This window comes from Ranitomeya imitator, chromosome 1 (assembly GCF_032444005.1).
Source record: "Ranitomeya imitator isolate aRanImi1 chromosome 1, aRanImi1.pri, whole genome shotgun sequence".
Classification (NCBI taxonomy): domain Eukaryota; kingdom Metazoa; phylum Chordata; class Amphibia; order Anura; family Dendrobatidae; genus Ranitomeya; species Ranitomeya imitator.
In genome coordinates this window covers 448,837,828-448,862,599 of record NC_091282.1, presented here as the reverse complement: position 1 = coordinate 448,862,599, position 24,772 = coordinate 448,837,828, and the positions used below count along the sequence as shown (strand labels likewise).

General features: G+C 43.6%; 1 protein-coding gene across 1 annotated transcript in view; it reads left to right on the top strand.

Moving 5' to 3' along the window:
• The window catches only part of ERMP1 (endoplasmic reticulum metallopeptidase 1), a 68,993-nt gene that overhangs the window by 26,921 nt on the left and 17,300 nt on the right, over positions 1 to 24,772 (top strand). The window contains exons 5-12 of the mRNA XM_069764374.1: positions 435 to 581; positions 5,003 to 5,095; positions 5,414 to 5,626; positions 6,463 to 6,683; positions 10,486 to 10,660; positions 18,081 to 18,271; positions 19,166 to 19,318; positions 19,656 to 19,855. Coding sequence (XP_069620475.1) covers positions 435 to 581; positions 5,003 to 5,095; positions 5,414 to 5,626; positions 6,463 to 6,683; positions 10,486 to 10,660; positions 18,081 to 18,271; positions 19,166 to 19,318; positions 19,656 to 19,855 — 1,393 coding nt within the window. The remainder of the gene's footprint in view (positions 1 to 434; positions 582 to 5,002; positions 5,096 to 5,413; positions 5,627 to 6,462; positions 6,684 to 10,485; positions 10,661 to 18,080; positions 18,272 to 19,165; positions 19,319 to 19,655; positions 19,856 to 24,772) is intronic.

Here is a 24,772-nt window from a genome sequence, read left to right as displayed (position 1 = left end):
TCCTTTACAGAGTCATGATGTCCTGGCTGTTGTTCTGTCAAGTGATAGAATGGTGTGAGGCATATTCAATAAAAAATACAGCTCTCTCCATTCTTTGTAGCTGGGAAAACTTGCAAAATCAGCAATGTGCCAAATACTTATTTTCAGCACTGCATAAGTTAAGTGATCAATCCCTTGTTTTCAAACTTATAAGTAATCAAGAGGAGGTGAGGAGTCTCACTTGCTGTTGAATAGTTATACATCCGAAGGTGGGGGACAATGACGCTAGCACTGATTGGTCGAAGGGCTGATGTGACAACCTCTCGTGAGCCCCAAGAGAGCAAGTGCGTACACCGCTGGAACGGCCCTGGCACGGAGGTGATTCTAGCTCTATCTCTATAAAAATCACTTTGTGGTGTTAATTTCTGTTGTTTTTTCTATCACTTTTACTACAGGTCCTGAAAATCCATGGCTTGTTCAAGCCTATTCTGCAGCTGCAGTTCACCCGTTTGCATCTGTGGTGGCCCAGGAAATTTTTCAGAGTGGCATTATTCCATCAGATACAGATTTCCGTATTTACAGAGATTTTGGAAATATACCTGGTCAGTGGCTTATATAAGTCAGTACTTTTATTTTATTTTACGAAGGTTTTTAATATGCGGTACTCTGTGGTACGATTCCCTGCTTTAACTGTAGTACATCTTGTTGGCCTTTAATTTTAAGGTGTTAAAGGGGTGCTCCCTACTGTACAACCCCTTTTTAATAGATAAACTGCCCCACATCTATATATATAATTGTCTAAGGGTTTTTCCGTCTGTCTGTCTGTCTTTCTGTCTGTCTGTCTGTCTTGGAAATCCCACGTCCCTGATTGGTCGAGGCCTGGCGGCATCGACCAATCAGCAACGGGCACAGCGACGATGATGTCATAATGGTTGCCATGGCGACGATGATGTCATAAAGGTTGCCTCGATCAATCAGCGACGGACACAGTCTGCCGCAAATTCTGGAATCATCATTGTCCATATACTACGGGGACATGCATATTCTAGAATACCCGATGCGTTAGGCCGCCAGGCCTCGACCAATCAGAGACCTGCACACCATCGACGTAGAGATCCCGCGTCTCTGATTGGTCGAGGCCTGGCGGCCTCGACCAATCAGCAACGGGCGCAGCGACGATGATGTCATAAAGGACGTAGACATCTCACGTTTCTGATTCAGCGACGGGCACAGTATCGACGTAGATATCATAATGGTTGCCATGGCGACAATGATGTCATAAAGGTTGCCTCGACCAATCAGCGACGGGCACAGCGACGATGATGTCATAAAGGACGTAGACATCTCACGTTTCTGATTCAGCGACGGGCACAGTATCGACGTAGATGTCATAATGGTTGCCATGGCGACAATAATGTCATAAAGGTTGCCTCGACCAATCAGCGACGGGCACAGCGACGATGATGTCATAAAGGACGTAGACATCTCACGTTTCTGATTCAGCGACGACGTTGCCATGGCGACGATGATGTCATAAAGGTTGCCTCGACCAATCAGCGACGGGCACAGTGTGCCGCGAATTCTGGAATCATCATTGTCCATATACTACGGGGACATGCATATTCTAGAATACCCGATGCGTTAGAATCGGGCCACAATCTAGTAATAATAATAAAAAACTAAAACAAATATATTCTTACCCCCTGGCCTGGTTCTGTTCTTCTGATGTTAGCGGACTGTTTCTTAGCGGTCCTATGACAGTCATGTGACTTCTGCAGCCAATCAGTAGCTGCTGACCAGCTGCAGCCTTTTGGTATTCCATAAGGCTGAATATTTACTCTGACAGAGTATTCTGACGGGCTGCAGCAGTCATATGACATATCGGCGCCAACATTGGCAAAAAAAAAAATCGCCATTACAAGAGGTAATGTTTTTTTTTTTTTTTAAATATATGGGACCAAAGGGGATGTCCAGCAGTGGACAAGCAGTAGAACTTGATCGTGACCCCAACCCCATCAAAAACTTACAGGGTGAATTAGAATGGAGATTATCAACCAGTTTGCATCTCGGCTTTGGGAAAATGGCCGCCGCGATCTCTAATGCGCACGCGCGGCATCCCGCGGCCATTTTCCTGAAGCCCCGTGCAGCAGAGCACTCGATCTGCGCACGCGCGGCCCCAGGAAGATGGCGGCCCCCACCGATGACAGGGGGTGATAGCGCAGATCGCGCGCTGCTTGTTCACGTGCCCACAGTGGATTAGTCACCTCAACATGCGGACACCACTACGCCACCAACGTAAAGCTGAGGAAGAACCAGCGCTGTGAACACGCCCTCCCGACCTGACCAGCCTGATTGACAGGCGAAAACGGCGACTTTGGTAAGTTATTTCTCAGCATAGGTGGGGAATCGGGGTACACTACATACACTATAGTAACACACAGCGCAGGCCCTAACAGTATTTATATCTCAATCTCAAAAAACGGGGTGACAGGTTCCCTTTAAAAAAAAATAAAAAACCTGCTATTCCCACCCTCCGTAGTCCACCGAGCCGCTCGCGCCGGCCGCCATCTTCCGTTCCCAGCGATGCATTGCGAAATTACCCAGAAGACTTAGCGGTCTCGCAAGACCGCTAAGTCATCTGGGTAATTTCGCAATGCATCCTGGAAACGGAAGATGGCGGCAGCCGCACGCGTATCGCCGGAGCTTCGGTGGATCCTAGGGGTGAGTATATAACTATTTTTTATTATAATTATTTTTTTAACAGGGATATGATGCCCACACTGCTGTGTACTACGTGGGCTGTGTTATATACCGCGTGGCTGCTATATACAGTTATATGAAAAAGTTTGGGCACCCCTATTAATCTTAAGCTTAATGTTTTAGAAAAATGGTTTTTTTGGCAACAGCTATTTCAGTTTCATATATCTAATAACTGCTGGACACAGTAATGTTTCTGCCTTGAAATGAGGTTTATTTTGCTAACAGAAATGTGCAATCTGCATTCAAACAAAATTTGACAGGTGCATAAGTATGGGCACCCCACCAGAAAAGTGACATTAATATTCAGTAGATCCTCCTTTTGCAAAAATAACAGCCTCTAGTCGATTCCTGTAGCTTTTAGTGAGTTCCTGGATGATGGTATTTTTGACCATTCCTCTTTACAAAACAATTCCAGTTCAGTTAAGTTTGATGGTCGCCGAGCATGGACAGCCCTCTTCAAATGATCCCACAGATGTTCAATGATATTCAGGTCTGGGGACTGGGATGGCCATTCCAGAACAATGTAATTTTTCCTCTGCATGAATGCCTGAGTAGATTTGGAGCGGTGTTTTGGATCATTGTCTTGCTGAAAGATCCATCCCCTGCGTAACTTCAACTTTGTCACTGATTCATGAACATTATTGTCAAGAATCTGCTGATACTGAGAGGAATCCATGCGTCCCTCAACTTTAACAAGATTCCTGGTGCCGGCATTGGCCACACAGCCCCAAAGCATGATGGAACCTCCACCAAATTTTACTGTGGGTAGCAAGTATTTTTCTTGGAATGCTGTGTTTTTTGGCCGCCATGCATAACGCCTTTTTGTATGACCAAACAACTCAATCTTGGTTTCATCAGTCCACAGGACCTTCTTCCAAAAAGAAATTGGCTTCTCCAAATGTGCTTTTGCATACCTCACCGAATCTGTTTGTGGCGTGCTTGCAGAAACGGCTTCTTTCGCATCACTCTCCCATACAGCTTCTCCTTGTGCAAAGTGCGTTGTATAGTTGACCGATGCACAGTGACACCATCTGCAGCAAGTTGATGCTGCAGCTCTCTGGAGGTGGTCTGAGGATTGTCCTTGACTGATCTCACTATTCTTCTTCTCTGCCTTTCTGATGTTTTTCTTGGTCTGCCACTTATGGCCTTAACAAGAACTGTACCTGTGTTCTTCCATTTCCTTACTATGTTCCTCACAGTGGAAATTGACAGGTTAATTCTCTGAGACAGCTTTTTATATCCTTCCCCTGAACAACTATGTTGAATAATCTTTGTTTTCAGATCATTAGACAGTTGTTTTGAGGAGCCCATGATGCCACTCTTCAGAGGAGATTCAAACAGGAGAACAACTTGCAAGTGGCCACTTTAAGTAGCTTTTCTCATGATTGCATACTCCTGGCTATGAAGTTCAAAGCTCAATGAGGTTAGGAAACCAAAAAAAGTGCTTTAGTAAGTCAGTAAAAAGTAGGTAGGAGTATTTAAAACAAGAAAATGATAAGGGAGCCCATACTTATGCACCTGTCAAATTTTGTTTGAATGCAGATTGCACATTTTCTGTTAGTACAATAAACCTCATTTCAAGGCAGAAACATTACTGTGTCCATCAGTTATTGGATATATGAAACTGAAATAGCTGTTGTAAAAAAAACAATTTTTATAAAACATTAAGCTTAAGATTAATAGGGGTGCCCAAACTTTTTCATATAACTGTACTACATAGGCAGTGTTATATACTGCGTGAGCTGTGTGATATACTCCGTGGGCTGTGCTATATATTACGTGGCCACTGTTATATACTGCGTGGGCAGTGTTATATACTACGTGGCTGCTATATACTGCGTGTGCTGTGTTATATAGTACGTGGCTGTGTCATATACTGCGTGGCCACTGTTATATATTGCGTGGCCGGTATTAACGCATCGGGTATTCTACAATATGTATGTCTATAGCCGCCACATAGTATATACCACAGGCCACGTAATATTTATCTGCTATGTACTACATGGCTCCTATATACTACGTGGCCTGTGCTATATACTATGTGGCTATATATATATATATATATATATATATATATATATATATATATATATATATATATACATACATAAATACATATTCTAGAATACCCGATGCGTTAAAATCGGGCCACCATCTAGTATATATATATAGAGAGAGAGAGAGAAATAGATATATGGATAGATATCAGGCATTCTTTACAAATGATAGATCATTTATGAAACTATTATTGAATTAATTGTAGGTATTGATCTGGCTTTTATTGAAAATGGCTACATTTATCACACAAAGTATGACACAGCAGACAGGATCCATACAGACTCTATTCAGAGGGCCGGTAAGTGAGACTTTCCATTAATTTCTCCAATGTTACCCCTCTAATTATAACATTTAGTGTTGCCATTTTCCCTTCTATCTCTCCTATGTGTGATGATCACATTTTAACCTTTTACTTTTGTAGAAAAGGTGTATTTTAATAGCAGACATTAGAAGTAACTTTTGGAATGCCTTCTCCTCGGGTTCAGGGGAGAAGGATGTGTCTGCTTTTCATTCTTCATATTAGATACAAGATCTCATGGTCGTTGCAAATCTTGATTGCTTTCTTCTTGTCCCATGCTATACATTGGTGACACATGACATGTCTGCTTCCTCCTAGGTGACAACATACTGGGTGTTTTGAAATATTTAGCGTCCTCTCCCCTTCTTGCTGACTCTTCAGAGTTCCGCCATGGCAATTTGATCTTCTTTGATGTCAGCGGCTTGTTTGTGGTGTCTTATCCGGCACGCATTGGCACTATTATAAACTATGTTATAGCGGCTGTCACGCTATTTTATCTCAGCAAAAAGACCATTAAATATAGACGAGCAGGTAAGATTTCCTACTACATCGTGTCCTATTCTTGACATCAGGTTTCCATATTGAAGTGTATTTTTCACGCGGCTCGTTAGTCCTAATAGAAGACTCGTGCTTCCTGCTTTTTTCAGGGGAAATGACCATCACTTATTGTGAATGGTGGATCCTGTGCGATCAGCTGTGTATAGAAGTGTTATGGAAACGCAGCCTGCTCACCGTTAGTATATCTCTGTAGCTCGGACCATGGAAAACGCTCTGTCACAATGTGGAATCAATCCTTTCAAAGCATATCTATCTCACGGGCAATGATCGTCTCTATTCACATAGTTTATTCCTCTGTAACACCTATGTGAATAAAGTTCCGCTCATTGCCCATGAGCTGGATCTCCTTCGACTTGTTGTAGAAGTTTTACCTGTCAGTGCAGTCCTGACAGTGAGGATGATAATCGTAAAAGAAGGTGGTTTCAGTATCCAATAATAATCAGCTTGGTTTATTATGGCATCACAAATACAGAAACGGCAGCAAGGTTTTGACCCCCTAGCATGGATGTGGGTCAAATTTTTATGTTTCTGTATTTTTGATGCCATAATGAAGCAAGTTGATAATTATTGGATGCTGTAACTAATGTATTTTACTTGAATGTTGCTTAGGGAAAAAAATTCATCCAACATTTGGCATGGCATTGAAGCTTGATGCCATCTCAACACCACTATTGTGGGGATAATGAGACTGCTGTATTTGTGGAAGTGCGAGTATATACCGTAATTGTCTTGGTGGCCATTGTGAAAATTGCAACATTTCTGATTATTATTATAGATTGTAATGTTAAATATTTTTTATATGGCTTTAGGTACAAACTATGCACGAGACCTCATGATTGGACTGTCCATCAATGTAACAAGTTGGATCTCTGCGCTTGTCACGGTCCTTATTCTATCGGTGCTGGTTTCTCTCACTGGCAATGCCTTATCCTGGTATACTCACTTTTATGTCGCCGTGGGTCTGTATGGCACCGCTGCTGTGGCTAAGATCATACTGACGCACACCATGGCTAAAATCTTCTATTTTACTGTAAGTTTAAAGGATATGTTATCATCATCAGTTTGTGAATGTCGGATGGGTCTATCGGCTGTAGTGAAAAGTTTTTAATCTTCCATGACTTTTCATGTTAAATTTACAGACCAAAACCATTCCTCAAAATGCACAATATTTTCTAGGCTTCGTCACTCATTTTTTTAATCTAGTCTGTTATTCTGCTTGTCCATAGTAGTAACAGAGCCAGAATCCAAACAAGATTAGATGGCCCACATAGAGATTAGCTTATAGGAGTAATCAAGGTATATTAGAAAGTTTGTTAGATAGTTAGGACATTTTGAAAGGGGGTGAAATTCGTAGTGGAAAAACACTTTAAATGTCCCTCTAAATTGTTTACATTAATAGAAGCCTAATCCCCTCTATATGGCAAGTTTCAAATGAAGTTCTCTAAAGATAAATACTAATAGGTAGAGTTTTATCTAGACGCTTCTTTACCTGGGCAGCTTCAGTTTGCTGTTATTCTATGCAAGGCAAAGTAGCCTGTTGCCACCAACTGGCATCCAGTGTCAGGCTTGTTCTCCAGTCCAGTAGCCACCCGCTAGTATGCAGTACAGTTTACTCTTGCTGGTGATGATGCAGATTGGTTTAGGGTTTTATGTTAATATGGGCACGTGCAACATGAACGCAGTTGTAGCTGTAGCCACATAATCCCTTTAACTGTTAGGAAACCTATATTCTATGATTCCAGTACCTGTTTAATGTACCTTTGTGAGATTAGAGTTATTATTATTATTATTTATTTATATAGCACCATTGATTCCATGGTGCTGTACATGAGAAGGGGTTACATACAAATTACAGATATCACTTACAGTAAGCTAATAATGACACTGATACAGAGGGGCGAGGACCCTGCCCTTGCGTGCTTACATTCTACAGGATTATGGGAAAGAGACAGTAGGTTGAGGGTTGCAGGAGCTTCGGTGTCGGTGAGGTGGTAGCTTCGGTGTTGGTGAGGCGGTAGCTCCGGTGTTGGTGAGGCGGTAGCTTCGATAGTGATGAGGCGGCAGCGGTGTCAGTGCAGGCTGTAGGCTTTCCTGAAGAGATGAGTTTTCAGGTTCCGTCTGAAGGATCCGACTGGTTGATAGTCGGACATGTTGGGGCAGAGAGTTCCAGAGGATGGGGGATTTTCGGGAGAAGTCTTGGAGGCGATTGGATGAGGAGCGAATAAGTGTGGAGGAGAGAAGGAGGTCTTGGGAGGACCGGAGATCACGTGAGGGAAGATATCGGGAGATTAGTTCAGAGATATATGGAGGAGACAGGTTATGGATGGCTTTGTAGGTCAGTATTAGTAATTTGAACTGGATACGCTGAGGGAATGGGAGCCAGTGAAGAGATTTGCAGAGGGGGGAAGCGGAGGAGTAGCGAGGAGAGAGATGAATTAGTCGGGCAGCAGAGTTAAGGATGGACTGGAGAGGTGCAAGGGTGTTAGCAGGGAGGCCACAGAAAAGGATGTTGCAGTAGTCAAGGCGGGAGATGATGAGGGCGTGCACAAGCATTTTAGTAGATTGGGGGTTGAGGAAAGGACGGATCCTGGAGATATTTTTGAGCTGGAGGCGACAGGAGGTGGAAAGAGCTTGGATGTGTGGTTTGAAGGACAGGGCAGAGTCGAAGGTTACTCCGAGGCAGCAGACTTCGGGTACAGGGGGAAAGCATGATGTCATTGACTGCGATAGATAGGTCAGGTAAGGAAGATTTGTGGGATGGAGGAAAGATGATGAGTTCAGATTTGTCCACATTGAGTTTGAGGAAGCGAGAGGAGAAGGAGGATATGGCTGATAGGCACTCTGGGATTCTGGACAGCAGAGCGGTGACGTCTGGGCCAGAGAGGTAGATCTGAGTGTCATCAGCATAGAGGTGGTACTGGAATCCATGGGACTTTATGAGTTGTCCCAAGCCAAGTGTATAGATTGAGAAGAGTAGGGGTCCTAGAACAGAGCCTTGGGGGACTCCAACAAAGAGAGGGTGGGATGAGGAGGTAGTATGGGAGTGGGAGACGCTGAATGTGCGGTTGGAAAGGTACGAGGCGATCCAGGATAGGGCGAGGTCTTTGATGCCAAAGGAGGAGAGGATCTGTAGTAGGAGGCAGTGGTCAACTGTGTCGAAAGCAGAGGACAGGTCTAGAAGGAGGAGTACAGAGTATTGTCCAGTAGCTTTGGCGGTAAGTAGGTCGTTGGTGATTTTGGTCAGGGCAGTCTCAGTTGAGTGATGGGGGCGGAAACCAGATTGTAGATTGTCGAACAACAAGTTAGATGAGAGGTGGGAGGAGAGTTCAGCATGGACGTGCTGCTCCAGGAGTTTGGAAGCGAATGGGAGCAGCGAGATTGGGCGATAGCTGGACATAGCAGTTGGATCGAGGGTTGGCTTTTTAAGGATAGGCGTGATTGTGGCATGTTTGAACGCAGAGGGGAAGGTGCCAGAAGTTAGTGATAGGTTGAAGAGGTGGGTTAGGGATGGGATAAGTGTGGTGGTGAGGTTGGGGAGGAGGTGGGATGGGATGGGGTCGAGCGCACAGGTGATGAGGTGCGATTTGGAGAGGAGACAATTAAGCCCCCCTTCAGTGATGTTGGATAGGGAGGTTATGGGGTTTGGGCATTGGTCTGGTATACAAAGGGGTTTGGTGGTTGAACAATAAAGACTTGCCTTGTCTGGTCGATCTTATTTTTAAAGTGTGTGGCAAAATCCTCAGCAGAGATGAGGGAGGTTGGAGGGGGCAGTGGGGGGCGGAGGAGGGAGTTAAAGGTTTTGAATAACTTTGGGGTTGTAGGATAGGGAAGATACGAGGGTTGTGAAGTAGGCCTGTTTAGCAGAGGTGAGTGCAGATTTAAAAGCGAGTGTTGCCTGTTTGAATACAGTGAAGTCATCTTGCGAGTGTGTTTTCTTCCAACGCCGCTCCGCAACCCTGGACACTTGCCGGAGCTTTTTGGTGTTATTGTGCCAAGGTTGTCTATTGATACGTCGCACTCTGCCATGAACGAGAGGGGCAACCATGTCAATAGCTGATGCGAGAGTGGCATTGTAGAAAGCAGTGGCAGTGTCTGTGTCGTGGAGTGAGGATATGGATGCCAGTGGTAGGATGGAGTCAGAGAGTGTGTGGGTGTCTAGGTGTGCAAGGTTTCTGCGTGGGTGCGCATGTTGCTGGACATGGATGACTGGTGAGGAGGACAGGGATGAGAAGGTGAGCAGATGGTGGTCGGATAGAGGGAGAGGGGAGGTGGTGAAGTTAGATAGAGAGCAGAGACGGGTGAATACCAGGTCTAGTGTATGCCCATCCGTGTGGGTGGCTGCGGAGGACCACTGAGTAAGTCCAAAGGATGAGGTAAGGGACAGAAGTTTGGAGGCTGTTGACTGAAGGGTATCAGTGGGGATGTTGAAGTCACCCATGATGATGGTGGGAATATCAGCAGAGAGAATGTGAAGAAGCCAGGTGGAGAATTGGTCAATAAAGGCAGTGGCCGGGCCCGGAGGTCGGTATATGACGGCCACTTGGAGGTTGGAGGGAGAGTAGATGCGGACAGAATGGACCTCAAAAGAGGGGAGGATAAGGGAGAGAAGAGGTGGGATTGGGTTAAAGGTGCAGTTTGAAGAAAGGAGAAGGCCCACTCCTCCACCATGTTTGTTGCCGGGTCGAGGGGTGTGGGTGAAGTGGAGGCCTCCGTAACACAGCGCTGCAGGAGAGGCGGTGTCAGAGGGTGTTATTAGAAATGACATAGTGGATGCTGGAAGTAGCATAGATAGTAGATGTGTTTTGACCATAATTGTTTTTCATGTTCCTCAGAATACAAGTAAACAGTATTTGGGAGACCTGTTCTTCGATGTTTCCTTACTTTCTTGGGGCATACCGATGATGCTTCTTACTCAGAAAGGTCTTTGCTCTGCCTACTTCTTCGCCATGTGGGTGATTTTCCCATTCGTCACAAAGCTGTTGGCTGAACAAGAATCTGTCCATCAAGGTATGGAACGCCTCTCCGCAGGCAGACGTTGTTTGTACTCAAATGGTCACTGTCATTTCAGTAAACTTTGCATATATTAATAGTACATGCAAATATAATAAACGTTGTAATATATATTCTCAACATTATGCTTTGCAGCCACATATGAGCCACTCTTCCTGTCTCCTGAACGCCTCATTGACCCAGAAATACAGCTAACTGAGGGATCAGATTACTGCTTCCTATTAAAGTCATTGTACAGGGACAGTAGATTAAAGGGAACCGGTTACCCACAAAATTGAAGGTGAGCTCTACCCACCGGCATCAGGAGCTTATCTACAGCATTTTGTAATGCTGTAGATAAGCCCCCGATGTATCCTGAAAGATGAGAAAAAGAGGTTAGATTATACTCACCCAGGGGCGGTCCGATCCGATGGGCGTCACGGTCCAGTCCAGGGCTTCCCATCTTCATAGGATGACGTCCTCTTCTTGTCTTCACACTGCGGCTCCGGCGCAGGCATACTTTGTCTGCCCTGTTGCAGTGCGCAGGCACCAGGAAAGGTCAGAGAGGCCCAGCACCTGTGCACTGCAGTACTTTGCTCTACCCTCAACAGGGCAAAGTACGCCGGAGCCGCAGCGTGAAGACAAGAAGATGACGTCATCCTATGAAGATGGGAGGCCCCGGACCGCGACACCCATCGGAACGGACCAGCAGCATTACAGAATTCAGTAGATAAGCCCCTGATCCCGGTGGGCTTAGCTCACCTTCGATTTTGAGGGTGACAGGTTCCCTTTAACCCCTTTCTGCCAGCTGACGTACTATTCCGTCAGCTGGCAGATCCCCTGCTTTGAGGTGGGCTCCGGCGGTGAGCCCACCTCAAAGCCGCGACATGTCACGTGTTTTGTACAGCTGACATGTGCGCGCAATGAGCACGAGCGGAATCGCGATCCGCCCGCGCCCATTAACTAGTTAAATGCCGCCGTCAAGCGATGACAGCGGCATTTAACTAGCGCTCCCGGCCGCGCGGCCGGAGCTGCTCGCGCTGCTGACCCCCGTCACATGATCGGGGGTCAGCAGTGCATTGCCATAACAACAAGAGGTCTCCTTGAGACCTCTATGGTTGTTGATGGCCGATTGCTTTGAGCGCCACCCTGTGGTCGGCGTTCAAAGTACACCTGCATTTCTGCTACATAGAGGTGATCTGTGCTTCACCTCTATGTAGCAGAGGCGATCGAGTTGTGCATGCTTCTAGCCTCCTATGGAGGCTATTGAAGCATGCCAAAATTAAAAAAAAAATGATTAAAAATATAAAAAAAATAAAAAATATATAAAAGTTCAAATCACCCCCCTTTCGCCCCAATCAAAATAAAACAATTAAAAAAAAAATCAAACATACACATATTTGGTATCGCCGCGTTCAGAATCGCCCGATCTATCAATAAAAACAAAGGATTAACCTGACCGCTAAATGGCGTAGCGAGAAAAAAAAATCAAAATGCCAAAATTACGTTTTTTGGTCGCCGCGACATTGCATTAAAATGCAATAACGGGCGATCAAAAGAACGTATCTACACCAAAATGGTATCATTAAAAACGCCAGCTCGTCTCGCAAAAAATAAGCCCTCACCTGACCCCAGATCACGAAATTTGGAGACGCTACGGGTATCGGAAAATCGCGCAATTTTTTTTTTTTTTTTTTAAAGCAAACTTTAGACTTTTTTTCACCACTTAGATAAAAAATAACCTAGACATGTTAGGTGTCTATGAACTCGTAATGACCTGGAGAATCATAATAGCAGGTTAGTTTTAGCATTTGGTGAACCTAGCAAAAAAGCCAAACAAAAAACAAGTGTGAGATTCCACTTTTTTTGCAATTTCATCACACTTGGAATTTTCTTCCTGTTTTCTGTTACATGGCATGGTAAAACCAATGGTATCGTTCAAAAGTACATCTCGTCCCGCAAAAAATAAGCCCTCACATGGCCATATTGACGGAAAAATAAAAAAGTTATGGCTCTGGGAAGGAGGGGAGCAAAAAACAAAAATGAAAAAGCGGAAAAAGCTCCGGGGGTGAAGGGGTTAAAGAGTAGGAGTAGACAGACACTGACCGATGCTGCTGTTTTCGTTACTTTTATTTTACCCCAGTGCTGGATTGTAGAATGTCTTTCATACTAATGCTGCTTCTGAATAGACAACAGAAATCCCTAATGTCTTCCATACAGTGCACAGAAATACATTTTATCAGCTAGTCTCCACTGACTAGCTTTGGGAAAACTGATAATTAAAGAGGGGAAAACTGGTGGAAAATGCAGGATATGGCCAGAAATGATGTTATTCTTCATGTGGTTACATGGCAACTTGTTCTGAACAATTAACTGAAATTAAAGACTTTTTTAAATTCGAAATATTTCTGTAAATCAAGCCCCATCACCACCACATTGAAGTAAAAATTAAAAAGTTAAAGGGGTTTTCCCATGACAAAGTTAATTTTATTCACTAGATCTTGGAATAATAATTTCCACCATTGGATGAGATAAAAAAAATGTTCCTGTGCTGAAATAATCTTAGAAATGTGCCACTGTTTTATACTGTGTAATGGCCGTGTCTGACCGTACAGGGACATGGTCTGCTCATACCACAGCTCCTGGGCAGGGTGGGAAGCAAAATACTATACAGACATTACAGAACAGGATCACAAATAATTCTTTCTTTAAGGTAAAACATTAAAAAAAACAGGCGGGTAATGCTTTATTTCACAAAGAATCAGCTGTGATCCTGTGCTGTAATGTCCGTATCCTCTCTTTTGCCTCCTCCCCTGCCCAGGAGATGTGGTATGATCAGACCATGTTCTGGAATGGTCAGACACGGCCATTGCACAGTACACAGCATGGATACATTTACAGTTAGGTCCATATATATTTGGACAGAGACAACATTTTTCTAATTTTGGATATAGACATTACCACAATGAATTTTAAACAAAACCATTCAGATGCAGTTGAAGTTCAGACTTTCAGCTTTCATTTCAGGGTATCCACATTAAAATTGGATGAAGGGTTTAGGAGTTTCAGCTCCTTAACATGTGCCACCCTGTTTTTAAAGGGTCCAAAAGTAATTGGACAGATTCAATAATTTTAAATAAAATGTTCATTTTTTAGCACTTGGTTGAAAACCCTTTGTTGGCAATGACTGCCTGAAGTCTTGAACTCATGGACATTACCAGACGCTGTTTCCTCCTTTTTGATGCTCTGCCAGGCGTTCACTGCGATTTGATTGCGTTGTTCCGAGGGTCTCCTCACCCGCATCCAAGGTGGCCGCGGGGTCCTTCCGTGTCCTGCAGGGAGGTGGCTTGTCAGTGCCTGCTGAGAGCAGGACCTGAGAAGCCTCCTTCACTGCCTGTCAGATCGCTGATCTGAAACAGTGCTGTACAAAGTGTCAAAGTGCTCTGCTTTGCTCCCAAACAGCGGTTTACCACCACATATGGAGTATCAGCGTATTCAGGACAAATTGGACAACAACTTTTGCGGTCCAATTTCTCTTGTTACCCTTGGGAAAATAAAAATTTGGGGGCTAAAAAATCATTTTTGTGGGGAAAAAAAAATATTTTTACGGCTCTGCGTTATAAAATTTAGTGAAACACTTGAGGGTTCAAAGTTCTCACAACACATCTAGATAAGTTCCTTGGGGGGTCTAGTTTCCAAAATGGGGTCTCTTGTGGGGGTTTCTACTGTTTAGGCACATCGGTGGCTCTGCATCGCAACATGACGCTCGCAGACCATTCCATCAAAGTCTGCATTCCAAAACGGCGCTCCTTGACGTCCTAGCCCTGCCATGTGCCCAAACGGTAGTTTTCTCCCACTTATGGGGTATCAGCGTACTCAGGACAAATTGCACAACAACTTTTGGGGTCCAATTTCTCCTGTTACCCTTGGTAAAATAAACGGACCTAAGTGGGGATTTACTTTTTTGTGGATTGCGTTTTCATTGGGAGCATTTTACATAACGTTTGGGATCACATTTGTTCAGCGCTGTACGCTGAGCACTTTGGGGTTTCCTTCTAAATCTCCGAATGACATTTCAGGTGAAACCCCTGAGGGATCCATTCACTATAACGAGGCAGCAGAGTTACTCTGGACTCCTTCTGGCCTCTGTTCTGTGGTGTCCTTCTTTTTAGGAGTTAACAAAACTGTGGCCGACCGCACTTTTGTGCAATCCTGAAAAGGACACCACCAGATCACAGGCCAGACAGCGTCCACAATTCCTCCATCTGCCTCATTATAGGGAATCTTCCATCGGGGGTTCCTTCTGAATCACGTATTTCAGAGATTAATATGGAATCCCAAGTGTAAGCGCTCAGCGCAGGATCTATGCGATCTATGTTAGGCAGAATGAAAATATCAACAGCATGTGAATGATTGGTGTTATTTATTTTTTACGTTGTTCCTCGTGCAGTAGCAGTGATTAGGCGGCTTTATTCTTCGGGTCGGTGCGATTACACCGATACTAGATTTACCGTATATTGGGTTTTATTTTGGCTGCTGTCACACACTGAAGACCCTTTTTTTTTTCTTTTGCGAAGACAGGTTTTGCATTGCTATATTTTGATAGCGCACTGCAGTTTTCTGCACTTCTGATCATGTGCAGTGCGCCTCTCTGAAGCTAGCATCCGTACACCTGGCTTCAGAGGATGAACGCTGTGAGGGAAAGAAGCCACGAACATGCGCGAGGTAAGTATAGTGCTAGACATTACGCCGGTGCTTGTATGTTATGTTATCACACCCACAGGGGCGTGATTAACATCAAAGTAGGCTGACTAGTCTGATGACGCTAACACACCATCAACTAGTCAAAGCCTTCATTTACATATTGTAAACGGACTTTAGAAATACTTTTTCTAAAGATCTGTTTGTGTGTAATGTAATACAGGGACTGCTACGCTGGATATTTAAATGTGCAGACAACTGCTGGTGGTTCTTGGGTCACAAGGACCTGAAAGGCTACCTTTACGTTATGGGGCTGATTTATTGCATCTGGCACAGGATAATAACCAAAACACACAGCTGAAAACATCCAAGAATTGGAGCAGTTTGCTTATGAGAATTGGGACGAAATACCTGGGGACAGGTGCATAAGTCTCATTAAGGCTATGTGCACACGGTTAGGATTTTTCACGTTTTTTTTTTTTCCAATTTTTTTTTGGCCGTTTTCCACGGAAAAAACGCTAAAAAAAAAGCTAACCTAAGCATCCCATCATTTTGAATGCATTCCGCAATTTTTGTGCACATGCTGCGTTTTTTTCCGCATCGCTTCCGCAATTTCTGTGCACATGCTGCGTTTTTTTCCGCATCGCGGTAAAAAACGCAGCATGTTCATTAATTTTGCGGATTTTTTGCATCTTAACCGCTATATTATTGCATTTGGAAGCTCCGGAAAAAACGCAAAAAATCTGCCCCAAAAAGCGCAAAAACGCTATAAGAACGCGAAAAAAACGGGAGCGGATTTCCTGCAGAAAAAGTCCGGTTTTATTCAGGAAAAATCTGCAGACATTCCTGAACGTGTGCACATAGCCTTAGAGTTACAGAAATCGTTTGTTTGTTTGCAGTGATTGCCTCAATGGTTGTACAACAGAATATTAAGTTAAGGGAACCGTCATTTTAGTCCAGGCCTGTTTCATATTATTTTTCTGTTGAACTACAATTCAAAAGCAATGTCTGATTTTCATTTGTTGCTATTCAATAAATTAAAATTGAAAATGTATTTTGTCTGTTTCAAGTTATGAAATTGACCATTATAGCAAACTACAATTCTGTCCATGTGTGATGCCGATGGGGAATTTAGATTGCAATAGGGGCAGTGATAATGATGTCTGCAAAGTGCTGTGGAATTTTTGGTGCTATATAAGCAAGTAAAATAAATAAATATAGTGTGGTTCACCATGGATACCCTACATGTAGAGTGTATTTTATTACCTTTTCACACTTAAATCCCATTGATTTTTCTCTTTAATGTGGTGTTATAAAAGCCATAACTTTTTTTTATTTTAGAGACCTATGAAGGCTTATTCTTTGCAGGACCAGCTGTCGTTTTTTGTGGGTTCATATGACTTTTAATTGCTTTTTGTTACATCTTTTCTCGTTTCGGATGTTACAGACGCATACCAAATATGTTGGTTACTTTTTAATTCACTGATATTTTTTTCTTATTTTATTTTCTTATTTCCTTTTATTTACATTTTTTTTTCTATTTCTTTTGCCTCCGATTGCTACAGCAGCCATTAGCACCCTTGTGAGTGCGTTGCCAGAGAATGGGGGTTAAATGTTTGGGATCGCTGCCTGCACCAGCCCTGGCCATTACAGCAGAGTACAACTGGATGCTACAGCTGACACCCGCTGCCTTCCAGTCCAGCTGACCAGATAGTGTTGAGGCACATCCATCCATGATGTAATAGCATATAATGGGGCGGGAAGAGGTTTTTAACCCCTTCCCAACATATGGCATAATTGTACATTCCCTTCCAAGCTCTGTCATATGCCCAAACAGTAGTTGTCCCCCACAGATTGGGCATCAGCGTACTCGGGAGAAATTTTGCAACAAATTGGGTGGTCTTTTCATTTTCCAGTTACTCTTGTGAAAATGAAACATTTGGAGCTAAAGCAACATTTTAGTGAAAAGCACATAATTTTTCATTATTTCCATTTTGCGATTATTTCTTCCTGTGAAGCACTTGTAGGGTTAACAAACTTTCTGAACACGATTTTTGAATACCGTGAGGCGTGGCGTTTTTACTATGGGGTATTGTTTGGGGGTATTCTGATATATAAGACCCTCTGAGTCACCTGAAAAGGGAAGTGGTCTCTAAAAAAAAAAAAAAAAAATACCTTTCTAAATTTTTTGCAAGAAAAAATACCTTTCAAAAGTGATGTGATGCTGACATAAAGTAGACATGTGGCAAATATTTATTAACTATTTTGTGCAATATGACTTTTTGTTTTTGAGGGTGTTCAAATTCAAACTACAAAAATTGTGGGGGAAGGGTTTTCTAAATTTTTGTCAAATTTTAGATGTTCTCATAAATAATCGCAAATCTTTTCAACCTAAGCGACTAATATCATGAAGTACAATGTGTCACGAAAAAACTGTCAGAATCACTGGAATATGTAAAAGCATTTCAGTGTTATTACAACATAAATGAAACACTGGTCAGAATTGAAAAATTTTGCCTGGTCAGGAGGGTGAAAAAGGGCTTCAGGCGGGAGAAGTGTTGTGTTGTCTATACTAGAGATGACAAGAAACAGTTTCCCATAATAAAGGATAAACAGTGAATGGGGCCAATCAAATTAATGTAGATAGCTAGATATTGCTAATAATGTACCATTATATGTCCTGAAATTATATTGTAATATTCCTTCATAAAAGAATTTTTCATTATTTTTTCCACAGGTTCCTCTTACAGATACTTAGCGGTGTATCTGATTGGGTTATTTTACCCTTATATGCACACAACCTATCATGTATGGGCACTTTTCGAGATGTTCACCCCCATATTTGGCCGTAGTGGCACGGAAATCCCACCCGATGTTGTTATGGCTTCCTTCCTCGTCATTTGCACAGTCCTTTTGATGACATGTTTTGTAAGTATATTTGTTTGTGAAGGAGTGTAATTGGTAAAAGATTTTTCTGTTAGTTTTCCTCTATAGCATGATGTACACTTTCTGCAGTGCGTGCCCACACACACACACACACACACACACACACACACACATATATATAACAGTGCATGCTACGCACACTGCTACATGTGCACATACACATACTCCCACAGCTTTGCTACATGCACACAGCTGTGAATCAGTGTACACTCTTTGTATACACTGCAGGCATGCACTGATCATTTGGTCTGAAAATGTCTTCAGGCGCTCAGGACCTGCCGCCTTTGTGATGTGCAGGTCCTGATTGCCTTTTCTCCTGCCCTGTACTGATCAGTCAGCTCAGTGTCTGGCAGGAGGAGAGAGAACTAAGCTCTTGCACAGTTTTTTCTGTGATCAGGATGTCATGTCAGCATTCTTTTAGCTCATAAGAAGCTGCATCTAGATTATACAGCTATTTTTTCATGGGGCATTAACCCTGTGGGTTTTTTGTGTTGAAAATCTGTTGTGTTTAACAGTTTAAGAATAAGTGGATGTGTATCAAAGCTTTCCTGTACTAAAAAAGCGCACTTTAAAACGCTGCTTCCTGTCTGCAGCAAAAAGGCATCAATTAAAGGTGGAAAGCGCAGCAAAAATGCAATAATCAGAGAAGATTGTTATTTTGCTGCGGACACCTGCAGGAAACATAAAGATAAAAAAACAGCATTTACACTACTACTTGTGAACACGGCCTTAGACTCGCACACTTTTTTTTCGGAACTAAAAATGCAGCTTCTGGTCTAAAATAAAATCTGGTCATTATAATTTATACATATTAAATTCTATTGTTAAATGTAATTATGTTCAGTTTTAGATGTCATAACATTTGTTTTTTTGTAGGTCAATTTTGTCTACCTTGTTAAAAGCACTAAAACAATAATGCTGTCATTAGCAGTTTTATCTGGTATGACATTTATCCTTGTGTGTTCAGGGGCGTTCTTCCCCTACAGTGCCAACATGGACAGCCCCAAACCAAAGAGGATCTTCCTACAGGTAATCCGTTTTGATATCCTCACAAAAAAAGTAACAAAAAAACCCATAGTTTTATTAAGAGCTTTAAAACCATTATAATTAACATGGATCAAGAAGGTGGACAACAATAATTTCTAATAAGACTGACACTTACTACTTCACTTACAATGTATAAATGTATCAAATGCCGGGGCCACGTATTTGACAACACCACCATTACATCATGTAATACTTGGTGACAGGTCCTCCTGTCTTGTCTTTGTTTGTACTGTTTAAAAATTACACCTTTTTAGTAAATCTCCCCCATTGTATTGTGTATGAAGAACTGTCTTTCAGTTTTCATTCTATATCACTTCAGCACACCACCCGAAATTTTCACAACTTGAATGGAGATCTGGTAAAGCGAGACTCTGGGATATGGATCAATGGCTTTGATTACAATGGAATAACGCACATCACTCCTCATATACCGGAAATAAATGATACAGTAAGGGCTCCTTGTCATGAAGGTCCATTCTGCGGGTTCCCTTGGTATTTCCCTGTGAACAGCTTAATCAGGTTAGTATTTGTTTAATGTATGTAGAACTAACCCTGCTTAGAATTTTCAGCCATTCTTAAGATATTAAGACTTTTCTTTTGTTTACAGCTCGTTGCTTTGGAGCCTGACCACTGCTGCTAGACAGCAGAACGTGTGCCGTGCTTACAAGCTCTTTTCTACTGAACTTTTAAGCAGGAACTTGCTGTTACCTCCTAATCCCAGACAGCTTAATTATTTTTATATTTTGATCGATTTGATTGTTATTTATTTATATACAGGGTGGTCCAAACGTAGGTGGACAGTATATGTAATAGGGTTATGAAGAGGAAGGTTTATTAAACATGGTGTAAAGTGAAACTGACTCAGTTGCCCTTAGCAACCAATCAGATTGTACCTTTCATTTTCCAAAGAGTCTGTGAAGAATGAAAAGTGGGATCTGATTGGTTGCTAAGGGCAACTGAGTCCCTTTCACTCTATACCATGTTTGATAAATCTCCCCCTTCATAACCCTATTACACATACTGTCCACCTACTTTTGGACCACACTGTGTGTGTGTGTGTGTGTGTGTACATATATATATTATAATATACCGTATATACTCTAGTATAAGCCGAGATTTTCAGTCCATTCTTTTTAGGCCGAAAGTGTCCCTCTCGGCTTATACTCGAGTCATTGTCCCAGGGGGTCGGCAGGGGAGGGGGAACCGCAGCTGTCCATCATACTCACCTGCTCCTGGCGTGTCTCTGCATGTCCCTGCTTCTCCAGCACCCTCAGCTTTTCCTGTACTCAGCGGTCACGTGGTACCACTCATTAAAGTAATGAATATGGACGCGACTCCACTCCCATAAGTGGAGCGCATATTCATTACTTTAATGAGCGGTACCAGTGACCGCTGAACACAGGAACAAGCTGCCGGCCAGGGACGACGGAGAAGCAGGGACCGTGCCGGGAGGGCGAGTATAACGGGGGGGAGGGTGAGCATTGCGATATTCACCTGTCCCCTTTCCACCGCCGGGCTCTGTCTTCCGCGTCTTCTGGCTGTGACATTGAGGTCAGAGGGAGTAATGACGTAGTTAGTGCGTGCCCTCTGCCTGAACAGTCAGAGAGCCGGAAGATGGAGCAGCGCACGGCGGTGGAATTGGGACAGGTGAATATCGCAACTGCCGGGGGCCTGAGACACGAGGTGAATATGTCATTTGTTTTTATTTCAGCGTAGCAGCAACAGCATATGGGGCATAATCTATGGAGCATCTTATGGGGCCATCAACCTTTATGCAGGACTATATGGGGCATAATCTATGGAGCATCTTACGGGGCCATCAACCCTTGTGCAGCATTATATGGGGCATAATCTATGGAGCATCTTATGGGGCCATCAACCTTTGTGCAGCATTATATGGGGCATAATCTATGGAGCATCTTATGGGGCCCATCAACATTTATGCAGCAGCATGTGGGGAATAATCTATGGAGCATCTTATGGGCCATCAAACTTTATGCAGGATTGTATGGGACATAATCTATGGAGCATCTTATGGGGCCATCAACCCTTGTGCAGCATTATATGGGGCATAATCTATGGAGCATCTTATGGGGCCATCAACCTTTGTGCAGCATTATATGGGGCATATTTTAATATGGAACATCTTATGGGGCCCATCATGAACTTTATGGAGCATTATATGGGGCATATTTTAATATGGAGCATCTTATGGGGCCATCATGAACTGTATGGAGCATTATATGGGGTTCCTGATTCAATATGGATATTCAAAAACACTTAACCTACTGATGTCTCAATCAATTCTACTTTTATTGGTATCTATTTTTACTTTTCAAATTCACCGGTAGCTGCTGCATTTCCCACCCTAGGCTTATACTCGAGTCAATAAGTTTTCCCAGTTTTTTGTGGCAAAACTAGGGGTCTCGGCTTATACTTGGGTTGGCTTATACTCGAGTATATACGGCATTGTGGACGCAGTCTGACCTGTGATCCGACGGTGTCCGTCTTTTTAGGATTGCATAAAAGTGCTGTCGGCCACAGTTTTGTGCACTTCTGGAAAGGACACCATTGAACAGAAGCCAGACGGAGTCCAGAGTAACCCTGCTGCCTCATAGTGAAATCCCTTGGAGGTTTCATCTGAATCACGTCACTCAGAAATTTAGATGGAGACCCCCCAAAGTAAGTGGTCAGCGTAGAGCGCCAGATAAATGTGACCCCAAACGTTACGTAAAATGTTCCCAATAAAAGCCTCAACTCAATCCACAAAAAAAAGCCCTCACTCAGATCCGTCATCTGTTAAAGAAAATATAGGGGGCTTCTATGTTACTGATAGTATAAAGGCTCTGGAAAAGGGAAATGGCTCCTCACCCTCCAAAAGAAATTCAGCAAATTCTCTGCTTCCATATGCAAATGCCCCCTCCCTTCTGAGCCCCACAGTGTACCTAAACCACATACTGCGTCCACATGTTTGGCATTTCTGAAACGATGAGAGTCCAAATAAATTATGGGTGCATGCCTCCAGAAGCATTGGCTGGGCATAACATACTGGTGACTGCAATGTATTGGTCACTACAGTGTAGTGGTCACTACAATGGCAGTTTGCAATTTTCAGTCGGTAACATTCATTGCTGCTTGTTTCTGGAAAATACTCATGGAGTAAAAATCGTCACTACACCTGTAGATAAGTTTCCCAAGGGGTATAGTTTCCAAAATGGGGTTACTTGAGGGGGCATTCTGCTCTTCTAGCAATTAGGCGCTCTGTATATGGAGTCCACAAACTGTTCTAGGAACATCTGCACTCCAGGAGGCAAATAGCGCTCCGTTCCTCCCGAGTCTCCCCGTATGGCTAAGTAGCACTGTACAGCCATATATCGGGTATTGCCACGTTCAGTAGAAATTGTGAGACAAATTTTAGTGCCCACTTCTTGTGTGAAAATGTAAAATCTGGGGCTAAAGCAAAATTTTTTTGGTAATTATGTACCGTATATACTCAAGTATAAGCTGAGATTTTCAGCCCATTTTTTTGGGCTGAAAGTCCCCCTCTCGGCTTATACTCGTGTCATACCCGGGGGTCGGCAGGTGAGGGGGGGCGGGGGCTCTCTAGTTATACTTACCTACTCCCGGCGTGGTCCCTGCAGTCCCTGCTTCTCCTTGCGCTGTATCTTCTTCCTGTACTGAGCGGTCACATGGTACCGCTCATTACAGCAATGAATATTGGGGCTCCACCTCCCATAGAGGTGGAGCCGCATATTCATTGCTGTAAATGAGCGGTGACTGTGCCCACTCAGCACAGGAAGAAGATGCAGCGTCGGGGAAGCCAGGGACTGCAGGGACCACGCCGGGAGTAGGTAAGTATACGGGGAGCGCAGCGCTGCGCGATATTTACCTGCTCCTCGCTCCGGTGCGGCTCCGTCTGCAGCGTCCTCTAGTAGTGACGCCCAGGTTAGAGGGCGCTGTGACGTAGTCAGTGCGCGCCCTCTGCTGAGCGTCAGTGCTGGAGACGGAGCCGCACGAGGAGCAGGTAAATATTGAAAGCGCCGGCGTCCTGAGCGAAGAGAGGTGAGTATGTAATTTTATTTTTTTTATTGCAGCAGCAGCAGCAGCATTATATATGGAGCATCTACGGGGCCATAATCAACGGTGCAGAGCAATATATATGGGTCACAGCTTTCTATGGAGCATCTATGGGGCCATAATGAACGGTGCAGAGCATTCTATATGGCACAGCTTTATATGGCACATCTATGGGGCAATAATGAACGGTGCAGAGCATTCTATATGGCACAGCTTTATATGGAACATCTATGGGGCCATACTGAAAGGTGCAGAGCATTCTATATGGCACAGCTTTATGTGGAGCATCTATGGGGCAATAATGAACGGTGCAGAGCATTCTATATGGGGCACAGCTTTATGTGGAGCATCTATGGGGCAATAATGAACGGTGCAGAGCATTATATGGGGCACAGCTTTATGTGGAGCATCTATGGGGCCATAATGAACGGTGCAGAGCATTCTATATGGCACATCTTTATGTGGAGCATCTATGGGGCCATAATGAACGGTGCAGAGCATTCTATATGGCACATCTTTATGTGGAGCATCTATGGGGCAATAATGAACGGTGCAGAGCATTCTATATGGCACAGATTTCTATGGAGCATCTATGGGGCCATAATGAACGGTGCAGAGCATTATATGTGGCACAGCTTTATGTGGAGCATCTATGGGGCCATAATGAACGGTGCAGAGCATTATATATGGCACAGCTTTCTATGTAGCATCTATGGGGCAATAATGAACAGTATGGAGCATCTATTTTTATTTTTGAAATTCACCGGTAGCTGCTGCATTTCCCACCCTAGGCTTATACCGAGTCAATAAGTTTTCCCAGTTTTTTGTGGTAAAATTAGGGGGGTCGGCTTAAACTCGGGTCGGCTTATACTCTAGTATATACGGTAGTTATTTTTTCTTCACTGCCTAATGGTATAAAATTCTGTGACATACCAGTGGTGTCAATATGATCACTGCACCTCTAGATGAATTCATTGAGAGGTGTAGTTTGTAAAATGGGGTCACTTATGGGGAGTTCTGCTGTTCTGGCCCCTCATCAGCCAGTGGGTCATGGCACCTGTAAACCATAACAGCAAAATCTGGCACTCCTTGCCTTCTGAGCTTTGCACTGTGCCTGAAAAATATTTACCAATTACATGTAGGGTTTTGGCGCACTCAGGAAAAAATGGACCTCAGTTTGTTGTAAAAATTTTTTACCGTATATACCAGAGTACAAGCCGAGATTTTCATCCCATTTTTGGGGGGTTGAAAGTCCCCCTCTCGGCTTATACTCGAGTCATACCCAGGGGTCGGCAGGGGAGGGGGAGCGGGGGCTGTCTAATTATACTCCTGGCACGGTCGCCTGGCTCCCCGGCGCCC